Consider the following 26,108-nt stretch of genomic DNA (forward strand, 5'->3'; position numbering starts at 1 on the left):
ACAACCCTTTTTTTGGATAAAATTACAAGACAAACTAAGAAGGTTCAGTTCCACTACAGCCTAGTAGCAGGACTTGCCACTAATTGACATTTTAAGGTTGGATTCAAAAACCATCAAATAAAAATGTAGGAAGAAGAAAGGTCAAGGACTACTACATCACTGTTATACCACCCAAACCCTTGGCCTTCCTCCTACCCCTTTTTTTGTCGTTTCCTTTTAATCAACATTTCTTCATTTAGGTTTTTGTGGCCATAATGTGATGATCACTTGGCCATCATCACCTTAACGAACTCCTCGTAGTTTATTTGGCCATCGCCATCAACATCGGCCTCGCGAATCATCTCATCAACCTCTTCATCGGTGAGCTTCTCCCCGAGGTTGGTCATCACATGGCGGAGCTCAGCAGCAGAGATGAACCCATTCTGGTCCTTGTCGAAAACCCGGAATGCCTCTTTCAGCTCCTCCTCAGAATCAGTGTCCTTCATCTTCCTGGCCATGAGATTTAGGAACTCAGGGAAGTCAATGGTACCATTCCCATCAGCATCCACTTCATTGATCATGTCCTGGAGCTCTGCCTCAGTTGGGTTTTGCCCCAATGAACGCATAACAGTTCCAAGCTCCTTGGTTGTGATGCAACCTGCAAGTCCACACCATATACAATCAATTCAATAACAATTTCAAATTCATAGCCTCATTATTACTACCACATATTGGGTTAGTTAGATGGGTCCAATAGTTAGTAACTAGTTACATGATTGTGCTTAGTCCGTCACCATACTAGCAGCAGCATATAAGCCACTTAAACGATAATAAGCTCATCTCCAACTTTTCACATTCAATTAATTTCAGGATGTTACATCCCTTTGTTCAGGGGTTCATTTGAAAGTTTTCTATTCTAATTACAAAAAGAGTAAATAATGTTTGCATTGACAGTTAAAGAATTTTTATGTCGTGATCCAATCACAAATTACTAATTAGAATATATAATAACTATCTAGAAGTCATATCTAACATGATTTTTTTATCTTGTTTATTGTTTGTTTAGAAAACAATTGACATTTTTTTTGTAATTAAAAGTGCAAATAGAAAATGAAAAAGAATGTTTTCTCAAACCAAAGGCTCCCATGTTTCTTTAGAGGAAAAAAATACGAACAGTTAAAATACATGTTTAAAAATGTTATAACAATTACACAAATTTTTATTTTGAAACTTAAAAAATACCATTTCAATTTTCAATACTATTGTCACTGGCATAAAACCTTGAATTAAAAAACAGTTCTAATTTCCGCGTAAATAAACATTGGAAAAAAGCTATTTCATAAAAAAGCCTTTTCTATAACTCTTGCTCTGTTTCTCAATCTGACCTTCTCCGTTGGCATCACAATATTGATCCAAAATCCAGAGAAACGAAGAAAAATGAACAATCCACCTACTATTTGTCACTTTCTTTTCTTTTTACCCAAAAATTCGTAAACCTAAAAAACCAGACCACAACAACACGCCAAGACCAAGATCCAAAACCTTCTATGAACTCACTTTTTCAGGAAGAAATATTTAATTAAAAAAAAAAACAGAAAACTCCAACATAACCTTTTTTTCCTTAAAAAATATAAAACAAAACAAACATGCAATTCACATATGCAAAGAAACAAAAAATGGAAACAAACAATTCCTTCAACAGTTTAATTCGTCCTTCTCTCTCTCCTCGTCCACCAAACAGAGACAAGAAAATAATCGCCAGAAAAAAAACTAACGTTAACACTTTATCTCTTACCCTTTCTACAAAGTTCAGCTTATCCAAGATCTAACTCTACCAAATTAACAACAACAAAAAAAGGATTCTAAAATAGAATCAGAATTCATCTAATTTTCCTAATCCATTATCACGAAAAGGAACACCGATCTACAAAAACCACAAACGCATAAATCAAATCAAATCAAATACACAAAACTTGAGAGAGAGAGAGAGAGAACAAACCATCGCCGTCCTTGTCGAACAAGCTGAAGGCTTCCTTGAACTCGGAGATCTGTTCATCGGTAAGTTGATCGGCCATTGTTTGCTTCTTCTTCTTTGGTGAGGGAAAATTGCTCTTCTTTTTTTTTTCGTTCTAGGAAGGCTTTGGTGAGAGAGAGTGTGCGTTTGAATGGTTAGGCACAAGTGTCGTTAGCGTTGTTTATATACGGAGGAGCTTCGGTGGCACCAATCAATGGTATCATTGGTATGCTATCATAACAACCGCGTAACGCAACGCGGTCTCCACACGCTTTACCGTTCTTGACTTTTCCTTTTTCTCTTCCTATTTTGCCCTCTCGCTTCTTTCTCCTTCTTTTTTATCCTTCGTTAGTTTCATTTCTTTTATTCTTCTTTTTTTCTTTATTGCTATAAATAATTAATTCAATTTTCTTCCTTACCAACATAATTAATTACTACCAGTCCTACAACGTTTTTTGATTTTGCACAGCAGATCTGGAAATGCTCTGCCAAATCCAACTCATGGCCACAATTCTGAAAATCTAGAAATCACATATATGGAGCTCATAAACAAAGGTCGAAACCTTGACCAGGTTTTTTTTACCCGTCTAGTATAATTTTTTAAAAAAATACGAAAATGAATATATTTTAAATTAATTACGGAAATGTGTAAGTTATCAATTGAAGGACGATTTCACATATAAAAAACATCATGCTTAGAAGCATGATTTTGCCTTGAGCGCTTTTTTTTTATTTTGCTTAAAAGAAATTGTGCACAAATTCACCATTTAACTAGTTTGATTTGTTTTACATAATTTATTTAAAATCGTGCTTGATTTGATGAGTTGTTTTTTTTAAAAAAAATTAAACCAAAATCGTCTTGAGTGACGATTTTGTTTGTTTTTATTTAAAAAATCATAAATTTATTATTAGTTTTTATTTTAGCATATATTTATAAATGATTAAGGAATTTTTGAATTTAAAAAACATAAGAAAAATAATATGTTAATAATAAAATAATAAATGAGCAAAATTTAATACAATTTAAACCGTGTAAACATACTAATTAAGCAAGAAAAGAAGATAAAATATTAGAAGGTACTTTACATATTTCATTGTTTATATTTTTCAACTTGAGCATGTAATTTAATATAATTATCTCAATAATATCCTTCATTGCGACATTCTGAACATTTCTTAAGCTTATTTGAAACTGGTTCATGCATCTCATTATATATGTGATTGGTCCTTCATTGCGACATATTGAACATTTCCTACATGATGTCTATGAAGAAATTGAGTTGTGACTCGATTTGTGAATCAAAATAGGTCTTAAACTCTCTTGAATTGTGTTATTCAAGACATTTCAGCATAAGCAAACACAAATTGTAATTATCCAAGCCTTAAGCAACATAAACACTACTCTTGATTTCTAGGTTGAAATCGTTGGTGCTAACAGCTTGAACATACGGACTTGTCAAAATTACTGGGAATTGGTCACTGCGAATTTTGAGCTGAAAGTTTTACTGAATTTTCTAGACATCTGAAAAAAATTTAGAAAAAAAGAACCAAGTGATTTGGATAAAAGGAAAAAAATAAGCAAAATCACACAAGTTGGCAGGAAAATTAGTGTCCAAAAAAAAAGTGAAAGGGAAGTGTGCTTGTTGTTTTGGCTCGAAATTTGTTCTATAATTGGTGCCTATTTTATACCAATCTTAGTTCTGAAATTTAATTGAAAATTAGTGTGAAAACAAGTGTCAAAACTAGAGGTTTCTTGAGTCTTATTTTTTTAGTTTTTTTTAACTCTACTTTAGAGTCATTCTAGGTTTCTCTGAGTCCTAGCTTGCTTTTCATTGCTTTAATTGTTGAATAATCTAGAAAATTTGTCTTGTTAAAACTCTATTAGTTTAGTTTTCATTTCATTTTTTTTTTGTCTTTGGTTATTGTTTGTCTCTTTGTTTCCTTGTTTGTTATTTGCCATATAGGAAATTGCAAAGGAGGACTAGTGTCATCCCTTTAAGAATTTGAGTCAAGAAGCAAGGGGTCAACCACCTTAAGAGCTATTGGACTAAGATGTGAATGTATGTATACATGATTTTGATGATGTCAAAAGAAGAATCAAACAAGGCTCATTTTGCTTACGGATTAATACAAGATTGTTTCAACAAACAAAGCCTTGATTCAAGATTTCTTCAAGATCAAGCCTTGCCTCACAATGAAAGGTTTCAAGTCATTCAAGGCACATGTAATCGATTACCAATACATGTAATCGATTACCAATGGTTTGAAAGTGTGTAATCGATTACACATCATATGTAATCGATTACCAGAGACTCTGAACGTTGGGAATTCAAATTTTAAATGAAGGGTCACAACTGTTCAAGAAAAACAACTGTGTAATCGATTACACTAATTCTGTAATCGATTACCAGAGAGGATTTTCAAGGAATATCGCCAACAGTCATATCTTTTCATTAGATTTGTGAATGATCATCAAAGGCCTATAAATAGGTGACTTGGGCACGAATTTTATGCAGAGTTTTGCTTGGTAAAAATGTCTTATCCTCTCAAAAGACAATGAGAGAGATTTCAAAAGAACTTCATTGTCAAATGCTCTCTCAAGAAATCCTTGATCAAACACTTGCAAAATCTATAAGGATTCTTACATGATCTTCATTGTAATATTCTTCTCTTGAAGAGAGAATTCTTCTTCCATTCTTCTTATTCAATGAGATTGGTTAAGAGGCTGTGAGTCTCTTGTTGTAAAGGATTCCTGAACACAAGGGATGGGTTATCCCTGTGTGGTTCAGACTTTGTAATGGATTTTACAAAGATAGTGGAAAATTCAAGTGGGTTGCTTGAGTACTGGACGTAGGCACGGGTTGTGGCTGAACCAGTATAAAACTGTGTTTGCATTCTCTCTTCCCTTAAACTCCTTTATTTATTATTGTTTTATATTTATATTTATAGAACATTATTAAATTGATTGTTGTTGCTTCTTCTGCATTCTAAGCCTATCCCTCTTAAGATTATTGAGGCCACAAGGTCCAACATAAGAAGCACTTCAAATTAAGTGAATCACCAAAGAGAGAACAACCACCAAAATTGAGGACCTTTTTGTAATTTTGTAATTGACAATTTACTTACCTTCATTGCTTTCAAATTTTGTAACAAGAAGGCCTTTTATTGGAAGTAAGTTTCCATTTGTGTGTAATAATTTTAGACAATTTTTCCTTAGGATGGTTAATGTTTTGTTGGGAACCTTAAATGAGGTCATCCAAACACTCTTAGGAAATGCCTAGTTTACATTTCTTTCACTTTAATTTCTTGCTTACTTTCATAGCTTATTTTCTTTACTAGTCACACCTAGTTTCTTGCTTACTTTCATAGCTTATTTTCTTTACTAGTCACACCTAGCTTATCTTGTTATTGCATAATACTTTCTTCTTGCTTATCACACTTATCTTGAGTTCTTTTGGAACCCTAGCTTTTACCTTTTTTTAAATCCCCCAACAAGAAATAACCACAACTTAGTAACCAACATAAGTCATCATTCATATAGTGTTAATGGCGAGGGTTCTAGTCATAAGGACCCTCTATCTAGAATCTTAGATGAGTTGAGTTTCCTCAAGTTATGGAAAGAAAAACTAGAAAGAAAAGAAAAAGGAAAAGAGAGGGTAAAAATAAATCAAGATGAGAGGGAACAAATAAGGGAAGAAGAAAGAAGGAAAATACTAAAAGAGTTAAGAAAAGAAAAGCATGTCTCCTATAGTAGTCATAACTCTTACAAGAGCCTAAGTGAAGAACTTCGCGACTATTATGAAGGAAGGCATAGGTTACATCTTAGACCTCACTCCCATAGGAGAGAAAAAGAAAGAAAGCCTCAAGAGGATAACATTAACCTCCAATACTTCCATGGGAAGGACAATGAAGAGGCTTACTTAGATTGGAAAATATGTGTAAAGCAACAACTTAAAAGGAAGTCTACTTTAAAATCTTATGGCTCTCACTCTTATCCAAAGAAAGACCAAGGTCAAGGCATCTTAGGGGTGACACCTTCTAAGCCCAAAGATGATAAGGCTAGTATGCAAGAGAAGACTAGCTTTATAATGTGCTTTAAATGTCTTGAAAGATGACACATTACTTTTCAATGCCCCACCAAGAAAACCATGATTATAAAGGGCCAAGACATTTATAGTAGCCAAGATGAGGCTACTACTTCACTTTCATCTAGTGAAAGTGAATAAGCAAAAGGGAAAATATCTAGTGAAGAAATCTACCCCCAAGAAGAAGGACAACCTTTAATGGTTAAGGATGAGTGTAAGGAGATAAGTGTCTCTTCCAAGAGGTTAGCTAAGAAGGAAAGTCATTTTAAAATAAATACAAATATTAAAGAAACTTCCCCTCTTAGACAACCTCCAAATCTTCTCCTTTGTAAAAAAGATACTTGTTAGCACTGCCACACCTCTTGGGCTTGATATTATTCCTCAAGTAAAGGAGTTGTTGGATGAAGGTTTGATTTATAAGAGCTTAAATCCTTGTACTTTGTTGGTGCCCAAAATAAGTACTATTAGGCATCAAATTCCTAAAATAGGTGATATGATGAATGTGTTGAGTGGTGCAACCCTCTTTTGTAAAATCACTCATGCGCCCAACATCTTCAAGATTCGTGTAGATAACGACTCATTAGGTAGGTTTGTTCTTATTTTTAGTTTCAATACAAACTTAGGTTTGGCATACCTTTTGTTAGGAATAATCAACATGAAAATGCAGAAAAAGATATGTTTTGTTGCATTACTTTCTTTAATTTTTAAATAGTAATCAAGGGGTTCCCACGAACACTAAGAGAATAAAGGTCATTCCTGAGTGGCCCACTCCACCAAGTATAAGAAAAATTTGGGACTTCTATGACTTAACAAACTTTAACAAAAGGTTTATCCCATATTTTTCTATACTTGAGCCCCACTCATTAAGTTGGTGAGGAACCATGTTCCCTCATGGGAAGATGCCCAGGAAATGGGTTTTCAGACCTTACCTTACTCCAACATACCAAACACCATTAATATATATGTTTTTATTCTTTTTACAGGTGTTGAGGAAAGAACCCCAGAGTTTCAAGAACCTCTAGATTTGAGGTCAAATCCTTTTCAAGGGGGAGAGCATGATGCAATCCTACCCCCAAGGGCATTGGATAGAAGAGTCCAAGAAGATTGGGCCAGAGATGCTAAAGAAGGCCCTAGGATTCTCATGAGCCTTAGGGTAGATTTTAGGTCCATGGGCTAATTATGAGTCCACTTATCTTTGTACATATTATATCAAAGTTTCATTATTTTTTAGCTTTGTATTTAGAGCTCCATATTGTAGGTAAGGTACCCTAGAAATGTAGGATTTTTCAACCCTTGTATTTTAGGACACTTAGACTATAGTTTTTGAATTAGGGGTAGTTTTGTAATTTAACATGCATTAAGTGAATATTTGATGTGTGTGTCGGGAAATAAATTTAATTGAATTGGAAGAAGCCCAATCCAATTAAATTTTAGAGGGGGAAGTGAGCATTTGCTTGCTATACCTCATTGCCCCATCATATAGTCACACTTTGTGCATGTCCTTCATGCTTTACATGTCTTATGACACCTAAGCACACTTAGTGGAGAATATTGGACTTGATCTTGGATTAGTGGGCTGAATCATAGCTAAAATTCACTAATCATAATTAGTGAAATTTTGGCTCCAAAATTTAGCCCACAAATTCAATTTCAAATTCAAGTGAAATTTGAATAGAAATTCAAATTTCCCCTGGAAGGTTAGTTTGGTGGACCATGATGAGAAGCTTTGGTTTGGTGGACCATCCCTCTTGATGAGAAGCTTGGTTTGGTGGACCATCCCTCTTGACTTCTTAGAGGTTTTCGTGAGACTCTTATAAAGTGCAACCTACATGACCTTCCCATGGATGGTTATTAATTCACTTGGGCCAAGAGACTTGGAGAGCATGATGGAGTAAAGGAGAAATTGGACAGAGGCCTTACAACTATGGAATGGATTGGCTTTTTCCCTAATTTTAAATTTCTCAATAGTCTATCCTAAAAATCTGATCATACACAGATTATTCTCATCCTTCACGATGTTTATAGACAAGGCTTTAAAAGGCATTTTTGCTTTGAGAATGCTTGACTTCTTTATCCTAATCTAAATGATGTGGTTGTAAGAGATTGGTCTTCTTCTTTGTTTGACAATTTTCTTGACAAACTATCTTCTTGTTCGAAGGAGACGAACGATTGGGGAACATCCATTAAAAGGGATTTTCATGACAAAGTTGATGCTTGTAGAAAAGATTTGGAGAATACTCATTTCTCTAATAATGCTCAAGATGTTGCTCTTTTTTTGGAATTAAAATCCAAATTAGCCACCCTCGTTACCCAAGAATAAACTTACTTGCGTCAAAGATCAAAGATTTTTGGTTGAATGGTGATGATGTTAATTAAAATTTTTTTTACTCCTCAACTTCCTCAAGGAAAAAACGAATTTCATCTCCGCATGAAGATGCCTATATTGCTCATGATCATAGTGACAAAAGTGATGTAGCACTTTTTTATTTCAAAAACATTTTTTCTTTGGACAGTTCTTGTAATGACTTTATGTCAGTTATCAATAATATTTCGTTTTGTTTTTCTACCTATGTTAATGAGTCTCTTTTAGCCCTTTTTTCTCTTGAGGAATTTAAATTAGCTCCCTTTCATATGAAATCTGACAAATCCCCAGGTCCTAAGGATCTTAACTCTACTTTCTTTAAGAGATTATGGCATTTGTGTGGCCTTGAAATTTTCCACACAGTTATTACATGGATCAGAGACTAGTACCCTTCCACCATAAGTCAACACCACCACCATTGTCCTTATTCCCAAAAATAACAACCCTTAGTCCATGAGTGATTTTCAGCCTATATCCCTATGTAATGTCCTCTACAAAATGATCTCCAAAGTTCTTGCTAATCATTTGAAACATTTACTCCTTAAATGCATCTCTTCTTAACAATCAACTTTTGTTGAAGATGGTTCCATTCTTGATAATGTTATGTTGACATTAGAAGTTATCCACCATTTGAGATGTAAGAAAAAAGGTGACTTTGGGGAGGTGGCTCTAAAGGTGGACATTAGCAAAGCTTTTGATAGAATGGTTTAGAGATATCTCCTATGTCTTATGGAGAAAATGGGATCTCATGAAAAATGGATTGGGCTTTGTCTTTAGACTCCTCATTATTTTGTTATGATCAATGGTGACTTTGTTGGGCAAATTATTCCAGGAAGAGGTCTTAGATAGGGTGACCTACTATCACCCTACCTTTTTTATTTTGTGTATCAAAGGGCTCTCATCTCTTATAAAAAAACATAAGAGGAAAGGTGATATTTATGGTGTAAAGGTGTGTAGAGGATCTCTTATCCTCACACACCTTTTATTTGTTGACAATTGTTTTTTATTTTGCAAGGCTAATAACAATGAATCAAATATTTTAAAGCACATCCTAGACACATACGATAAAGCATCTGGTCAACTTATCAGCTACCAGAAATCAAAGGTCTATTTTAGCTCTTACACTCCTACCATCACCAGGACCAGCATCTCAAGCCTTCTAGGACTGACCAAAACCATTGGAAGAGGTAAATACCTTGGCCTCCATCAATTGTTGGCAGAAGAAAGAATGAAGTGTTTGCTTTTATCAAGGAAATTCATTAAAGAAGAATTAATCATTGGTCCATAAAAAATTTGTTAAAAGCTGGTAAGGAGGTTTTTATTAAATATATAGCTCAATCCATCACAACTTACTGCATGAGTATTTTCTTGCTTCCATCCACTCTAGAAGATGAGCTTTAGAAAATGATGAACTGTTTTTGGTGGGGATCAAGCTCAAACTTGCCAAGGGAATTAATTGGCTTCAATGGGACAAACTTGTTATGAAGAATGAATTTGGAGGCATGGGCTTTAAACAACTCCATGGTTTTAATCTTGCTATATTAGGGAAGTAAGGCTGGAGATTAATGACCAACCAAGATATTATGGTTTCAAAAGTTTTCAAAGCAAAATAGTAAAAGAAGGGCTGAGTTGGAAAATTAGCAATGCAAATTCCATCAATATTTGGTCCCAACCATGGCTGAAATCAAAGGAAAGTCCTTTTGTTACCACTATGCTATATCTCGAGTACTTATATGTGGGTGATCATTGACCAACACACTAAAAAATGGAAGGCAGATCAAATGTAATCTCTTTTTAGTAATTATGATTTGTTGCAATTCTTTCAATTCCATTACTTAATCCTATTGACGAAGACAAGATGATCTGGAAATTCTCATCAAATGGAGAGCGTATTCCGTTAGAACAACATAGCATCATCTAATGGAAAATATTGTGTCCAATGAGCATCTCAAAATGTGGTCTGGTCCCAAAATATCCCACCTGGCGGTCTCTTAGGTATTGCTTAGTAACTCGTCAAAAGATTGATCTCGAAAGGTGTAGATTGCCCCATGCAGTGTTGTTTTTGTCCTTAATATTAGAGAATGAGTGACATCTCTTCATTGACTGTGATAAAGCAAAAGAAATCTGGAAGGCATCGAGTTTTTGGCATCATCTCCAACCTATGAACGGCACAGTGAGAGGGTTCAGTGAAATTATATGGGATTTGCTTCACCAGCTTCAACCTCACAAGCAGAACAAACTTGTTGTCATTCTTTGGAGCATCTGGAAAAATCGTAACATCAAAATTTGGAACAATTAATGCAGAATCCTCTCCTTCAACAACTGTCTCATTGGGATTTCAATTTTTGTAGAGTGGCTTTCGGTTCGAGGCAACCAATCTCACCCAGCTCCTCAATCATCAACCTCGATCACCTTTAATTTGGTCTCCCCCTGCAGCTGGTTTCTTGAAAAGCAATCTTGACGTAGTGATATTCAAGGAGGAAAATGCTTTTGGCATCAAACTATGTCTTTGTGATGCTCAAGGAACTTTCATAAAAGCCTACTAAGAACTCTAGCAAGGGATCCCAAGACCTGAGGAAGCAGAATTGTTGCTTTGCAAAAGGCTATAGAATGGGCTCACCAATTATAGCCTCATATAATATAATCTTTGAAATAGATTGCATAGATGGTCTAGCTAGGACAATATTCTCACGAGTAACAAAGGTCAAAATGATTTCCACAGTCTAATGGCTAAATGTAGAACGTCTATTTCTTCAACCCTGAACTCTAGTGTGAGTTATATTAAGAGGCGGGTCAATGTTGTTGCTCAAAAATTTGCAAGAGCATCAATACTTTATGCTAGCTCTCTAATGGTTTTAATTGTATTCTAGCATTTGTACTACAAATATCCTTAATGAAATGAGATTAGTTTGTTTCTTTAAAAAAAGTAATATGATTTAAGGTTGTGATAATATAATAATAAAATAATTTTTTTGGTACAAAATAATATAATGAAGTTTATAATATATTAGAGTCGACTTAATAATTAAGGTTTTAGACATTTTATGTGAGGTTTTAATTATTTTATTATTATTATTATTATTGTACACTAAAAAAATAATAATTTAATTTTAATTGTTCAAAATAAATGATTGTCAATTAATTTAAAAGATAGTAATTAAATATTTTCATATAAATTGAATATGAATTATAGGTAAGTTATAAATTTAAAAGTATTAGATAATTTGACTTTTATATTTTTGAGAATTTAATCTTAACTTTTATTACTCATTCATCTGAATAATCTTTTTTATTTAAATCATCTTCGCAAATGAAATGGGTATTAGTCTCATATTAATGACAAAACTAAGACTATATCAAAGTAAACGTCAACTTTTAATTAGGGGTAGTTTAGGTAAGGAAAGGCTTTACTGGAAAAAGATCTTCGGACAGGTAGCAAATATCTCAAGTTCCAATCAGGGCATAAATGTAAATGTAGACACGTTACTCAACTATTTTTTTCAATAATCTTTAAAATTATGATCAACCATGATGAGGTAGATTAACTTGGATTTTGATCAAATTTTATATGTTTAAATTATTTTAAAAATTATAATAAAATCAATTATAATGCATAAAAATTATGGTAGAGTTGAAGCAAATAGGAATAACTTTTATTTCTACCAAAATCAATAATTAATTATGCAAAATCAGTCAAAATCAATTTTGTTGGTGAATCCAAACACACACTCAAACCATCGGCGGAAGGAGATTAATCGCATAATTAGCTAGCAGTGTTATTAGTGACAGACACTGATATGTCGCCATGTGGCAACACAGAATTGTTAAGATAAATCCACGGTCAACAATCATGAACCAGAGACTCCACATGGAGCTCAGCATACCGAAGTATATCTCACCAATTAATTCTATTGAAAGCATTACCATTGAAAATTAAAAAACCACAACTAGTTTTATTAAATAAAAATCAATTGCCCTATGAATAGTCACATAGTTACTCGTTCCGTGGTGGAGAGTAATTCCTGGTGATCTTTAGATATTTATATTATTAAATATTTTTTAATATTAGTAAAAAGAATTTACTATCGTGTTATAATGTTATTGCCACACGTAACAAAAAAGAAAACAAAAATATTGTTATCGCCACTCCCACTCGATAAATGGAAATAGGGGACACCATACGCAGTTACGTGATTTGGACGCGGAGGGGAGAAGCAGTGAGGCCCAGTTTTCTGCCACGTCATGATCCGTATGTTGACTTTCTTTGTATACTTTAAAGTATTTATAAACACTTGATATTTCACCATACTTATCAATAAGTTTTGTTAGAACAAAGGAGAATCTGAATGAAAGTTTTTAAAAAAAAAAGAGAAAAAAGAAAAGAAAAAGGTTTCAAGTCTCACATCGCTCGAGATAAACACTCGAATAGTGTTTTACTCCCTATATATAGAGAGCTTTTTTCTTCTTCTTTCCTTGTCTCAATTGAGAAACATTTCCTCAAATTTTCTTTCTCCCTCCCATATTTCAGCCGATACATTTCTGACAAACTTCTCCCTCTTTCTTTTTGTCGTTCTAAAATTTCGGTTGACTATAATAATGACTTTTTAAGTCATTTTCGATTGGCTATAAGAGTGACTTTTTAAGTCATGTTTTTCGGTTGGCTATAAGAGTGACTTTTTAAGTCATATTTTCGGTTGGTTATAATAGTGACTTTTAAAGTCATACTTTTCGGTTGGCTATTAGAGTGACTTTTCAAGTCATATTTTTCGGTTGGCTGTTAGAGTGACTTTTCAAGTCATATTTTTGGGTGGCTTTAGAGTGACTTTTCAAGTCACACAAGAAGGTGTAATTCTAGAAAAGGCGACTCAGCCAATAATTTTTTCGGTTTGCCATAAACTATTGTTACAACAATTTTAAGACGCTTTCGGTTCTACTATGGCTACCGTAGATATTACTGGCTCGAACAGCAATGACCTCAACAAACCTTTTAGGTTTGAAGGGTATCATTTCAAACGTTGGCAACAAAAGATGATGTTTTCTTTAACTATGAGAAAAGTTGCCTATGTTTTGAACACTGATATTCCGGTGGTACCTAAGGATGTTGAGAAGGAAGTGAAGGATAAAATGACTATGAAATTAGCTCTCTGGAATGAAAATGATTACCTATGCAAGAATTTCATTCTGAATGGGTTAGCTGATGATCTCTATGATTATTATAGCCCATATAAGTCTGCCAAATTAGTTTGGCTAGCTCTGGAAAAGAAGTATGATACTGAGGAAGCTGGGACTAAAAAGTATGTTGTTAGCCGTTACCTCAAGTATCAAATGACTGATGATAAATCAGTAAAGTCTCAATCCCATGAGATACAGAAAATTGCTCAAGAGTCATACATAGCTGCGATAACTGAGATCAATATGATTGGAGGATCAGACGAATGGTGGGTAGACACTGGCGCCTCCCGCCATGTCTGCTATGATCGTGCTATGTTTAAAACATACACGAATGTTGAAAATAAGAAAGTGTTGTTGGGTGATTCCCACACCACTACTGTTGCTGGAACTGGAGATGTTGAGCTGAAGTTTACCTCTGGAAAGATTTTGATTCTCAAAGATGTGATGCATACTCCAGAGATAAGAAAGAATCTGGTTTCTGATTTTCTTTTAAATTAAGGAATAGTAGGGGTACTTCATCTAGTCATCTTCTTGCTATTAGTAGTGAAAATCTTGTACAACCAGAACCAAATATAGAGCCTCGAAGAGGTAAGAGAGCAAGAATTTCTAAAGAGTATGGGCCCGATTATATGACCTATACATTAGAGGAGGATCCATCAAACCTCCAAGAAGCTTTGTCTTCTTTGGATGCTGACTTGTGGCAAGAAGCCATCAATAATGAGATGGATTCTTTAGAATCTAACAACACCTGACATTTAGTAGACTTGCCTCCTGGCTGCAAACCTATTAGATGTGAAATCATTGTTGTGTAACAACTTTGATATGAAAGACCTCGAAGAAGCAAGTGTAATCCTTGGTATTAAGATTACTAGGTCAAAAGAGGGAATTTCTCTGGATCAATCTCACTACATTGAGAAGATCTTAAAGAAATATGACTACTTTGACTGTAAACCTGCTAGTACACCATATGATCCAAGTGTAAAACTGTTTAAGAACACTAGTGAAGGTCTATTTATATGTGACTTGGAACACGAATTTGCTCAGAGTTTTTTATAACAAAAAAGTCTTATTCTCTCAAAGAGCAAAAACATTTTATCCTCTTAAGAATTCCTTGGCCATTACACTTGCAATTCAATAAGGAATTAATTGAGTGCTCAGATTGTACAATCTATCTCTTTCAAGAGAGATTTATTCTTCTCTTCTTTCTAAATTCTCAAAGGGGATTGAGAGACCGAGGGTCTCTTGTTGTAAAGAAATCTGAACACAAAGGAAGGATTGTCCTTGTGTGTTCAGAACTTGTAAAATGATTTTACAAGATAGTGGAACTCTCAAGCGGGTTGCTTGGGGACTGGACGTAGGCACAAGGGTGTGGCCGAACCAGTATAAATCCGAATTTGCACTTTCTCTTCCCTTAAACTCTTTTATTTATTATTGCTTTATATTTATATTCAGATTGTTCTATTTGAATCATTATTTAAGAGTTCATTTTTAAGGGAATTTGTAACTTGCATTGAAATTGAAATAGAATTTTAATTGGGGAAATAGTTTGCAATATCTTAATTCAACCCCCCTTCTTAAGATATCTGAGGCCACTTGTCTAACAAGTGGTATCAGAGCTTCATTCTTGTATAAAGTTTAGAAGCTTCAAGAATAATGGCCTCAACATACTTCTTATTTCCAGAAGGAAATTCAATCAATAGACCTCCAATCTTTAATGGAGAGGATTACCACTACTGGAAAACCCGAATGCAAATTTTTATTGAGGCAATAGACTTAAACATTTGGGAAGCCATAGAAATAGGGCCTTATATACCCACCACAGTAGAAAGAACCACAATAGATGGAAGCACAACAAGTGGAAGCACAACAATAGAAAAACCTTGAGATAGATGGTCTGAAGAGGATAGAAGACGAGTACAATATAATTTAAAAGCCAAAAACATAATAACATCTGCCCTGGGAATGGATGAATATTTCAGGGTTTCTAATTGTAAGAGTGCTAAGGAAATGTGGGACACTCTACAAGTAACACATGAAGGCACAACAGATGTTAAAAGATCTAGGATAAACACATTAACTCATGAATATGAACTATTTAGGATGAATGCAAATGAAAGCATTCAAGACATGCAAAAGAGGTTCACACATATAGTAAATCATCTTGCAGCCTTAGGGAAAGATTTTCAAAATGAAGATCTCATAAACAAAGTATTAAGATGTTTAAGCAGAGAATGACAACCTAAAGTAACAGCCATTACTGAATCAAGAGATTTATCTAACATGACTCTTGCTACTCTATTTGGAAAGTTACAGGAACACGAAATGAAATTGTTGAGATTAAATCAACATGAAGAAAATGACAAGAAAAAGAAGGGAATTGCTCTTAAAGCCTCATCTTCAATCCAAGAAGAAAGTAATAAGGAAATTGATCTAGATGAAGATGATGATTTTAGTCTTTTTGTAAAAAGGTTCAACAAGTTTTTGAAAGTCAGGGGAAGTCAAAGGCAACCAAATTTTAAATCTAAAAGAAGGACATAAATTTCATCTTCTACTCCAAAATGCTTTGAATGCAATCAACCTGGACATCTGAGGGTTGATTGTCCTATCTTCAAGAAAAAGATGGAGAAATCTGAAAAGAAAAATTTTAGTGAAAAGAAAATGAAGAAAGCTTACATCACATGGGATGACAATGATATGGAATCTTCTGAAGATTCAGAAAATGAAGAGATAAACCTCTGTCTAATGGCTAAAAGTTATGAAAGCGATGAAGAGGTAACATCTTCAAATAACTTATCTATTTCTTTTGATGAATTACAAGATGCATTTGCTGATTTGCATAAAGAGTCAATCAAACTTGCAGAGTTAGTTTCATCTTCTAAGAAAACAATTTCATATTTAGAAAATGAAATTTCAAAATTAAATAAAGAATTAGATCATCTTAGAACTGAAGTCTCAATTTCTAAATCAAATGAAAAAGTTTATATCTCTACTATTTCTAACAAGAAAATATCTGATTCTTGTAGTTGTTGTGGAAAATATGAAAAAGAAATTAAAGATTTGAAAAACTCACTTGCAAAATTTTCTTTTAGTAAAAATAATTTAGATGTCATATTAGGAAAACAAATATGTGTCTTTAATAAGGCTGGAATAGGATATAAACCTGAAAAACAACAAAAATTTCATAAAAACCTCTTTGCTTCCACACAAAAATATAATTCTAGTTCTATCACCTGTTTTTATTGTGGAAGAAAAGGGCATGGCACATCTACTTGTTATTTTAAGAAAAACTACAACAACATTAAAATGATATGGGTCCCAAAAGGATCTTCAGTCTACACTAACACACAAGGACCCAATAAAGTTTAGGTACCTAAGTCAAAAACTTGATCATGTAGGTGTCTTTGAGGAAGGAATGGTACATAGATAGCGGATGTTCAAAACATATGACTGGAGATGCATCAAAGTTTACACATATCTCTCCCAAGAAAAGCAGGCATGTAACTTATGGTGACAACAACAAAGGTAGAATCCTTGGAGTTGGTAAAATAGGTACATATTCTTCAAACTCCATTGAAAATGTTCTACTTGTTGAAGGTCTTAAGCACAACCTACTTAGTGTTAGTCAATTATGTGACAAAGGCTATCTTGTATCATTTGATTCTCAAAAATGTCTTATAGAACATAAGCATGACACTAATATAAAGCATGTAGGATATAGAGTCAACAATGTATATATGATAGACTTAAGCCTAAAACTAGATAACAATCATTGTTTTCTTAGCAAAGATGATGATCCATGGTTATGACATAAAAGAATTGCTCACATAAACATGGATCACTTAAACAAATTAATTTCAAAAGATTTAGTAGTTGGTTTGCCTAAATTAAATTTGAAAAAGATAGACTATGTGATGCATGTCAAAAGGGAAAACAAATTAGAGTCTCATTTAAACCCAAAAATATGGTCTCAACTACTCAACCCTTACAATTATTGCATATGGATTTATTTGGTCCATCTATAACTATGAGTTTTGGAGGAAATTACTATGCTCTTGTCATAGTTGATGATTTCTCTAGATATACATGGACATTATTCATTACTCATAAAAGTGATGCATTCCAAGCATTTAGGAAACTTGCTAAAGTTATACAAAACAAGAAAAATCTTAAAATTGCATCCATTAGAAGTGATCATGGGGGTGAATTTGAAAACAAAGATTTTGAATTATTTTGTGATGAACATGGTATTGAGCATAATTTTTCTGCACCTAGAACCCCTCAACAAAATGGAGTTGTTGAGAGGAAAAATAGGTCATTGGAAGAAATTGCTAGAACTTTATTAAATGATACTTTTCTTCCAAAATATTTTTGGGCTGAAGCCGTCAATACTGCATGTTACATCATGAATAGGGCCTTAATAAGACTCATTTTAAAGAAAATCCCATATGAGTTATATAATGGTAGAAAACCTAACATTTCGCATCTTCATGTTTTTGGTTGCAAATGTTTTGTGCTTAATAATGGTAAAGAAAATCTAGGAAAATTTGATGCAAAATTTGATGAAGGAATCTTTCTTGGATATTCATTACAAAGTAAAGCATATAGAATATATAACAAAAGAACTATGAGTATTGAAGAATCCATTCATGTTTCTTTTGATGAATCTAATGTTATTCTGTCAAGAAAGAATATACTAGATGATATTGTAGAATCTTTAGAACAAATTCATATTCATGGACAAGATTCTAAAGGAAAAGGGAAAGGAAGCAATGAAGATCCTCCAGAAGAAGCCAAATCAAATGATGAACTTCCAAAAGAATGGCAAGCCTCAAAAGATCATCCCCTCGACAACATTATTGGTGATATCTCACAAGGGGTAACAACTAGACATTCTCTTAAAGAATTATGCAACAATATGGCTTTTGTATCTATGATTGAACCTAAAAATATAAAACAAGCCATAATAGATGATAATTGGATAATTGCTATGCAAGAAGAACTAAATCAATTTGAGAGAAACAATGTGTGGGAACTTGTTGAGAAACCTAAAAACTATCCCATCATAGGAACAAAATGGGTATTTAGGAATAAGTTAGATGAACATGGCATAATCATTAGAAACAAGGCTAGATTAATTGCAAAAGGATATAATCAAGAAGAAGGTATAGATTATGAAGAAACATATGCTCCAGTTGCTAAATTAGAAGCCATTAGAATGCTTTTAGCGTATGCATCCATAATGAATTTTAAGCTTTATCAAATGGATGTTAAAAGTGCTTTTCTAAATGGCTTAATTCAAGAAGAAGTATATGTTGAACAACCACCAGGTTTTGAAATGTTGGATAAGCCAAATCATGTCTATAAATTGAAAAAGGCTTTATATGGCTTGGAACAAGCCCCTGGGGCTTGGTACGAGCGTCTAAGTAAGTTCCTTTTAGAAAAGGACTTCTCTAGAGGAAAAATAGATACTACTCTTTTCATAAAGAGAAAATCACATGATATTTTATTAGTTCAAATTTATATTGATGATATTATTTTTGGATCCACTAATGAATTATTGTGCAAGGAATTCTCTCATGACATGCAAAGTGAGTTTAAAATGTCAATGATGGGAGAACTTAATTTCTTTCTTGAATTGCAAATTAAACAAACCAAGGATGGTATCTTTGTCAATCAATCCAAGTATTGCAAAGAGTTAATCCACAAATTCGGCATGGAAAATGCTAAGCACATGGCTACACCAATGAGCACTGCTTGCTATCTAGATAAAGATGAAACTGGTTAGTCAATAGATGTTAAGCAATATCGAGGTATGATCGGATCACTTCTTTATTTATCTGCTAGCAGACCTGACATAATGTTTAGTGTGTGTATGTGTGCTAGATTTCAATCAAATCCTAAACAATCACATCTTAGTGCTGTTAAAAGAATCATAAGATATTTAGTAGGCACTATGAACATAGGTTTATGGTATCCTAGAAATTCCACATGCACCTTAATTGGATATTCTGATTTAGACTTTGCCGGTTCTAAAACAGATAGAAAGAGCACAAGTGGAACTTGTCAATTCATTGGATCTGCTCTAGTTTCTTGGCATAGTAAGAAACAAAATAGTGTTGCTTTATCCACTGCAGAAGCGGAATATATTTTTGCCGGCAGTTGTTGTGCACAAATCTTATGGATGAAGCAACAACTTTCTGACTTTGGAATCCTTCTTGACCATATACCTATTAGATGTGATAATACAAGTGCAATAAATCTTTCCAAAAATCCAGTACAACACTCTAGAATTAAACATATAGAAATTAGACACCATTTTCTAAGAGATCATGTTCTAAAGGGAGATTGTGTGTTAGAGTTTGTTGATACAAAGAATCAACTTGCTAATATCTTCACAAAACCTCTCCCCAAAGAAACATTCTTCTTTATTAGAAGAGAATTATGTTAGTGATTTAGATAAATAAGGATTGATTGATTGAATTATTTTTTTTATGATTGATTGTTTTGTGTTAAGTATGTTACTTTGCTTGATTTTGTTTAAATTCTTGTTATTATGATGGCTTGATGCATTATTGTGTGTTTGATGTTTGAATGATTGAATTAAATACATTAGTAGTGATGATTGATAGTGTTAGATGTATTTAGCATAGACATAGGTAATTTTTTGAGGAATTAGCCTAGTTTATGCTCTGGTAATCGATTACCATTCAGTGTAATTGATTACACAAGAACGGGCAGCCTGTAATCGATTACAACATCCTGTAATCGATTACCAGAAGGCTTACTACTCCTGTAATCGATTACCACACCTTGTAATCGATTACATCTCGTCCTCCTCTATAAATACCTACAAAACCAGTTACGCTGCGCAACCTCACTCTCTCCCTCGTGCCTCCTTCATCCCTAATCTTCAAATCCTCATATCTTCCTCAATTCTTCACCAAAACACGTCCCGTAAAGCCCAATCTTCCAAATTTTCACTCCTCTTTCGATTCCACTGATTGAAATTCACTAAAACTTCATCAAATGGAAGAATCATCGAAGAAGAGAAAGGGATCATCCTCCACCACCACTGCTACTGGCCATCGCCGCCACGGACCATCTGAAGCACCCACAGCACCTATCCATCCTTCCTTATCATCTCCAAGATCATCCACTCTGTTTTCTTCCGATGATCAACGTCTACGGTACCTTTCTCAATTTTCTTCTAGGATCATTTTAGACCCTAAGTACCTAGACATAGATTTCTTCAATGATGAGACATTTGATTGTTATCAAGTGTTTCAAAATTCTGGCTTGGTTGATTTCATGTCTTTAAAATTGCCTTATTATCCTGAACTTGTCAAAGTCTTTTACAGCAATTTAAAAATTCAGGATGGCATTATTTCTTCTGAGGTGCATGGTATTTCCATGATCATTGATCAATCATTGTTCTTTTCTTTGACTAAATTACCCAGTCAAGGTGCACCTTTTGAGGGCACCATTGTTGATGACTGGAAATTTATTATTCTAGTCATGATGCTCGCCGTATGGTTTGTAATGACCAGGCAGAAATGACCGGTAGATTGCTGGCCGGATCATTGACCTTTGATAATCGTATCATGCACTACATTATTGTTAGAATTTTGCTTCCCCGGTCTTCAAATTTGGCTCAAGCCTCTGAGGAGGACTTGATTTTGATGTGGGCTTTCCTTGCCGGTCATCAGATCGACTGGGCTCACTTGGTTCGGTACCGAATGCATAAGGCATTACGGGCCAATGCACCTCTCCCTTACCCTCAATTGGTCACTCTATTTCTCCGTCATTTTCAAATTCCGCTTGATGATGAACCTTTTGTTCAACTCAAGCGTTCCTTTGCTATTGGTGCTGGTGCAGTCACTTCTTTTAGATACCGTAAGGATCGGAATGGTCAATGGCTGAAGAAAGATGCCCTTCCTCCACAAGTTGAGCATACTCCTTCTCCTCCTCCTCAGCGAGATGATTCAGCCCTTATGACTGAAGTTCTTTCCGAGTTACGGGGTCTTCGTACTTATGTTGGTGAACGTTTTGACTCTTTGGATAATCTCTTTGCCGGAATGGATATCCGTCTCACACAGATTGAAGATGTGGGTTATATTCGTCAGAGCTTCGATCTTCCACCACCACCTCCACCTTCTTAGAGTTTAGTTTCTAATTTTCTTTTAAGTCGTGTATTTTGGCTATGGTATTTAAGTTATCATTTTCTGCACTTTATTTATCTCTTGGTATTTGGACTTTAGTCTTTTATGATTGGATTCTATGTGGTTTTGAATTATGACTGTTTGGATTATATTTTGATTATGACTTATTTATGATTTGCTCAAGTTTGGTTGTGACTTATGATTGATCTTTGTCCACTTCATTCTATTATCTAATATTGATTCCCACGAACTTTGGCTTTTTGATGTTGCCAAAGGGGGAGAAAAATGGGGTGGTAGAGAAGCTTAGAAAAGGCTTAGAAATCAAGTGATCATCAATTCCAAAACATAGGGGGAGTGAACGCAATATATTATGCATATACATTACTTGTATCTTGATTTCAGGAATTAAATTGCCATCATCAAAAAGGGGGAGATTGTAGAAGCAAATGACTTTGATGTTTAGATGATGATCGTGATGATTTGATGCAAATGCGCTTCTCAAGTTTAATTCAAGACAATGATTCAAGAATACAAGACACAACATCAAGATGATCACTAGTATTTTAGGAAGGGAATTCCTAAATGAAATAGCAAAAGGTTTGGCCAAGAAATTTAAGTTAAAAAGTCTTTTTCAAGAGATTTCTGGTAATCGATTACCAGTGGCCAAAAATGGTTTATAACAGCTATTAAAATTTGAATTCAAATTTTAGACTGTGTAATCGATTACACAATATTGGTAATCGATTATCAGCAGTTAATAAACGTTTTAATTCAAATTTTAAAACCTGTAATCGATTACACAAATCCTGTAATCGATTACCAGAGGAGATTTTTAGAAAATTATTTCTAAGAGTCACATCTTTTCAAATGGTTTTTACATGGCCACCAAAGGTCTATTTATATGTGACTTGGAACACAAATTTGCTCAGAGTTTTTTATAACAAAAAAGTCTTATTCTCTCAAAGAGCAAAAACATTTTATCCTCTTAAGAATTCCTTGGCCATTACACTTGCAATTCAATAAGGAATTAATTGAGTGCTCAGATTGTACAATTTATCTCTTTTAAGAGAGATTTATTCTTCTCTTCTTTCTAAATTCTCAAAGGGGATTGAGAGACTGAGGGTCTCTTGTTGTAAAGAAATCTGAACACAAAGGAAGGATTGTCCTTGTGTGTTCAGAACTTCTAAAAGGATTTTACAAGATAGTGGAACTCTCAAGCGGGTTGCTTGGGGACTGGACGTAAGCACCAAGGTGTGGCCGAACCAGTATAAATCCGAGTTTGCACTTTCTCTTCCCTTAAACTTTTTTATTTATTATTGCTTTATATTTATATTCAGATTGTTCTATTTGAATCATTATTTAAGAGTTCATTTTTAAGGGAATTTGTTACTTGCATTGAAATTGAAATAGAATTTTAATTGGGGAAATAGTTTGCAATATCTTAATTCAACCCCCCTTCTTAAGATATCTGAGGCCACTTGTCTAACACTATGTTGAGTGGAGTACCTAGGCTACAAGAGTACTCTTGATAGACTCACCTATGTGAATGTTGAAGTGGGGGCCACTTCATATGAAATTTTGGGCAAAAATTTCTAGAGCGTTCACTATACCGGGATAGACGTGCATGGCCTTTAACGCACGGGCTTTATAGAATACACCTATGAAAAGGTTGTGTGTGGTTTGATGTCGGAGATAGAGTTCAAGACTTCGAGTGACTCTAGTAAAATCTGAATCTTACTCACTATGCAAAGGTTCAAGTTGTATGACACCTTTGTTTATGCATAATTTTATGAAATCCTCGAAAATCTTCTTTTCAAATTTCAAGTGGGGGATTGTTAGAACAAAGGAGAATGTGGATGAAAGTTTGAAAAAAAAAAAAGAAAAAAAAGGCTTCAAGTCCCACATCGCTCAGGATAAACACTTGAATAGTGTTTCACTCCCTATATATGGAGAGCTTCTTTCTTCTTTTTTCCTTGCCCCAGTTGAGAAGTATTTCCTTAACTTTTCTTTCTCCCTCCCATATTTCAACCGATGCATTTCCGGCAAACTTCTCCCTCTTTCTTTCTGTCGCTCTAAAATTTCGGTTGGCTATAATAGTGACTTTTTAAGTCATATTTTCGGTTGGCTATAAGAGTGACTTTTTAAGTCATATTTTTTGGTTGGCTATAAGAGTGACTTTTTAAGTCATATTTTCGGTTAGCTATAATAATGACTTTTAAAGTCATACTTTTCGGTTGACTATTAGAGTGACTTTTCAAGTCATGTTTTTGATTGACTGTTGGAGTGACTTTTCAAGTCATATTTTTGGGTGACTTTAGAGTGACTTTTCAAGTCACACAAGAAGATGTAATTCTAGAAAAGGTTCCCTCAAAGCAGTGAAAATCTTATACAGTGATCTGAATTGTTTTATCCTGGGGACTTCGTGGTTGATAGTCTGCTTGCACATTTTTTGGCAGTGTCACGAAATGTCTTAAAAAAAGTGACAGTGTCCGCGACTCAGCCAATAATTTTTTCGATTTGCCATAAACTATTGTTACAACAAGTCTCTTCACCAAGTAGGTAGGGCTATTCGTGTTAGTTAGGATCAACTTGATCAACCTATAAAATTTAACTTAAACCAATTAAATTAGTTTATATTTATTCTAATTGGATCCAATTTGAACTAAGCCAATAAAATTTAATGGTGATTGGTTTGGATATCCGATTTGTGATTTACAAATTGATGAACCGGAACCAAATCAATAATGTGAATTTTTTTATTGTTAATTATTACGTATGGAGTTTTATGGTATAACCATTTTTTTATTTTTGCTATTATTTAATTGATGGAAGCCAATTACAATAGTTGTTTACACATTTTAATGACAAGATTGTGTGTGAATTTTTGGACGAAATTTTATATTTTTACCTTTTCTTCGAATAAACAAAATTTTGCACATTCACGTAACAATAAATCCAAACTAAATCAATCCCTTCTTGATCAATGATTTGGTTCAGGTTGTAAAAATAATTTGAAAATATTGAATCAATCCAAACTAAATCTCGATTGATTTGGATTTTATTTTCTTTCAAATTCAATTCAATAGATTAAGTATGTGAACTGTTATATTTTTTTATATATGTCTATGATTTCTATAGATAAAAAATCATAATATCATTCTTTGGAGAATAGCTAAATATAATATTATGTAAAAAAACTAAATATAATATTATAGAAACTTTTGATGTTGTTTACGTAATTAAATTAAAATTGAAATGTTAAGTCAGTAATTATAGAATAAAAATTGTTCTGCACAAATCAAAAAAGAAAATGATCACATAATTTCGGAATGATGAGTGAGTATTATATTTGTAAAGCTTTGTTTTGACCTTCATGTTAGAACTTAGAATGAGACTTAGTAACGAGATTAGAGATATATTTGGAAGTGAGTAGGTTTATAATTCTCATAACTTCATTATCTTCATTATTGGTCTTGAGTCTTGAGTGGTTGAGTCTTGAGTGGGGACTAGCCAAGTGGGTCGTGCAATATAATTAATATTTTAGAATAAAAAAAATTAAATATTTTTTTTGGTAGAACAATATTAAATATTTAGTCATATGTTCATAATTTTAAAGTTTTTATGCTATCGTTTAATCATCTAATTAATAAGTATATAATTAAAAAATATTGATTTTGTGATAATTAGTTTTAAAATATATTAAATTAATTTATAATTAATTCAAAATATAAAAAAATTATATTGATGGTATATGAAAAAATTGATTAGATAACAAATACAATCATCTAGGCTCCTACGAAGTTTTAGTTGAAAATTCAAGGAGTTTTCGCGATAATGATTTGTTTATGGCTTTACACTATACAAGATAGAGAAAATGGTGAAAGAAACTACGGATGCAAGCATCACCATCACCATCAAAAACAATGGTAGCTTTAATTGGCTAGGGTGATTTTTACAATGATGGGACCATTTAAAAGCAAAGGTGATTCTATCTTACCAAAATGAACCATTATTCATGGACAACAATTTTTAATAGATGGTCAGATCTACTTAGTGGTTACTTGTTGGCTTTGAAATATGTTAATAGCAAAGTAACCCTTAGTTATTTAAGGAAAATTGCTCCTGGAGAGTCTCTTCTCCACTACCATGCTCTATATCAACCCTCTCCATAAAATTCTAGTCTCCCCGTTACCTCTCTCCACCTATCACTTTTCTTTACACACTTGAAATTTAAATGAAGATGAATTTTGAAAAGGAGAGGGAACAAAAAAGATATAAACTTTTTTAGCATAATCAATTTCGGTTATAGTACATATATCCTAATGTAAACTCCATTG

At 33.6% G+C, this 26,108-nt stretch overlaps 1 protein-coding gene across 1 annotated transcript; it reads right to left on the reverse strand.

Moving 5' to 3' along the window:
- Positions 1-205: 205 nt before the first annotated feature.
- On the reverse strand, positions 206-2,146 carry LOC100817351 (calmodulin-like). Its single transcript, NM_001255761.2, has 2 exons — positions 1,979-2,146; positions 206-637 (listed from the first exon to the last, which is right to left on the reverse strand). The coding sequence occupies exons 1-2, from the start codon at positions 2,052-2,054 to the stop codon at positions 264-266; spliced, it is 450 nt and encodes a 149-aa protein (NP_001242690.1). The 5' UTR covers positions 2,055-2,146; the 3' UTR covers positions 206-263.
- Between the last annotated feature and the right edge of the window lie 23,962 nt (positions 2,147-26,108).

The sequence above is a fragment of the Glycine max genome, chromosome 5 (assembly GCF_000004515.6).
Source record: "Glycine max cultivar Williams 82 chromosome 5, Glycine_max_v4.0, whole genome shotgun sequence".
NCBI lineage: Eukaryota > Viridiplantae > Streptophyta > Magnoliopsida > Fabales > Fabaceae > Glycine > Glycine max.

What these genes read in the sequence shown, in the direction of transcription:
- LOC100817351 (NM_001255761.2), bottom strand. Translation starts at nt 2,054, where the DNA reads ATGGCCGATCAACTTACCGATGAACAGATCTCCGAGTTCAAGGAAGCC. An exon ending in GTTCGACAAGGACGGCGATG is followed by an intron (nt 638 to 1,978) that starts GTTTGTTCTCTC and finishes GTGGACTTGCAG; the next exon opens with GTTGCATCACAACCAAGGAG.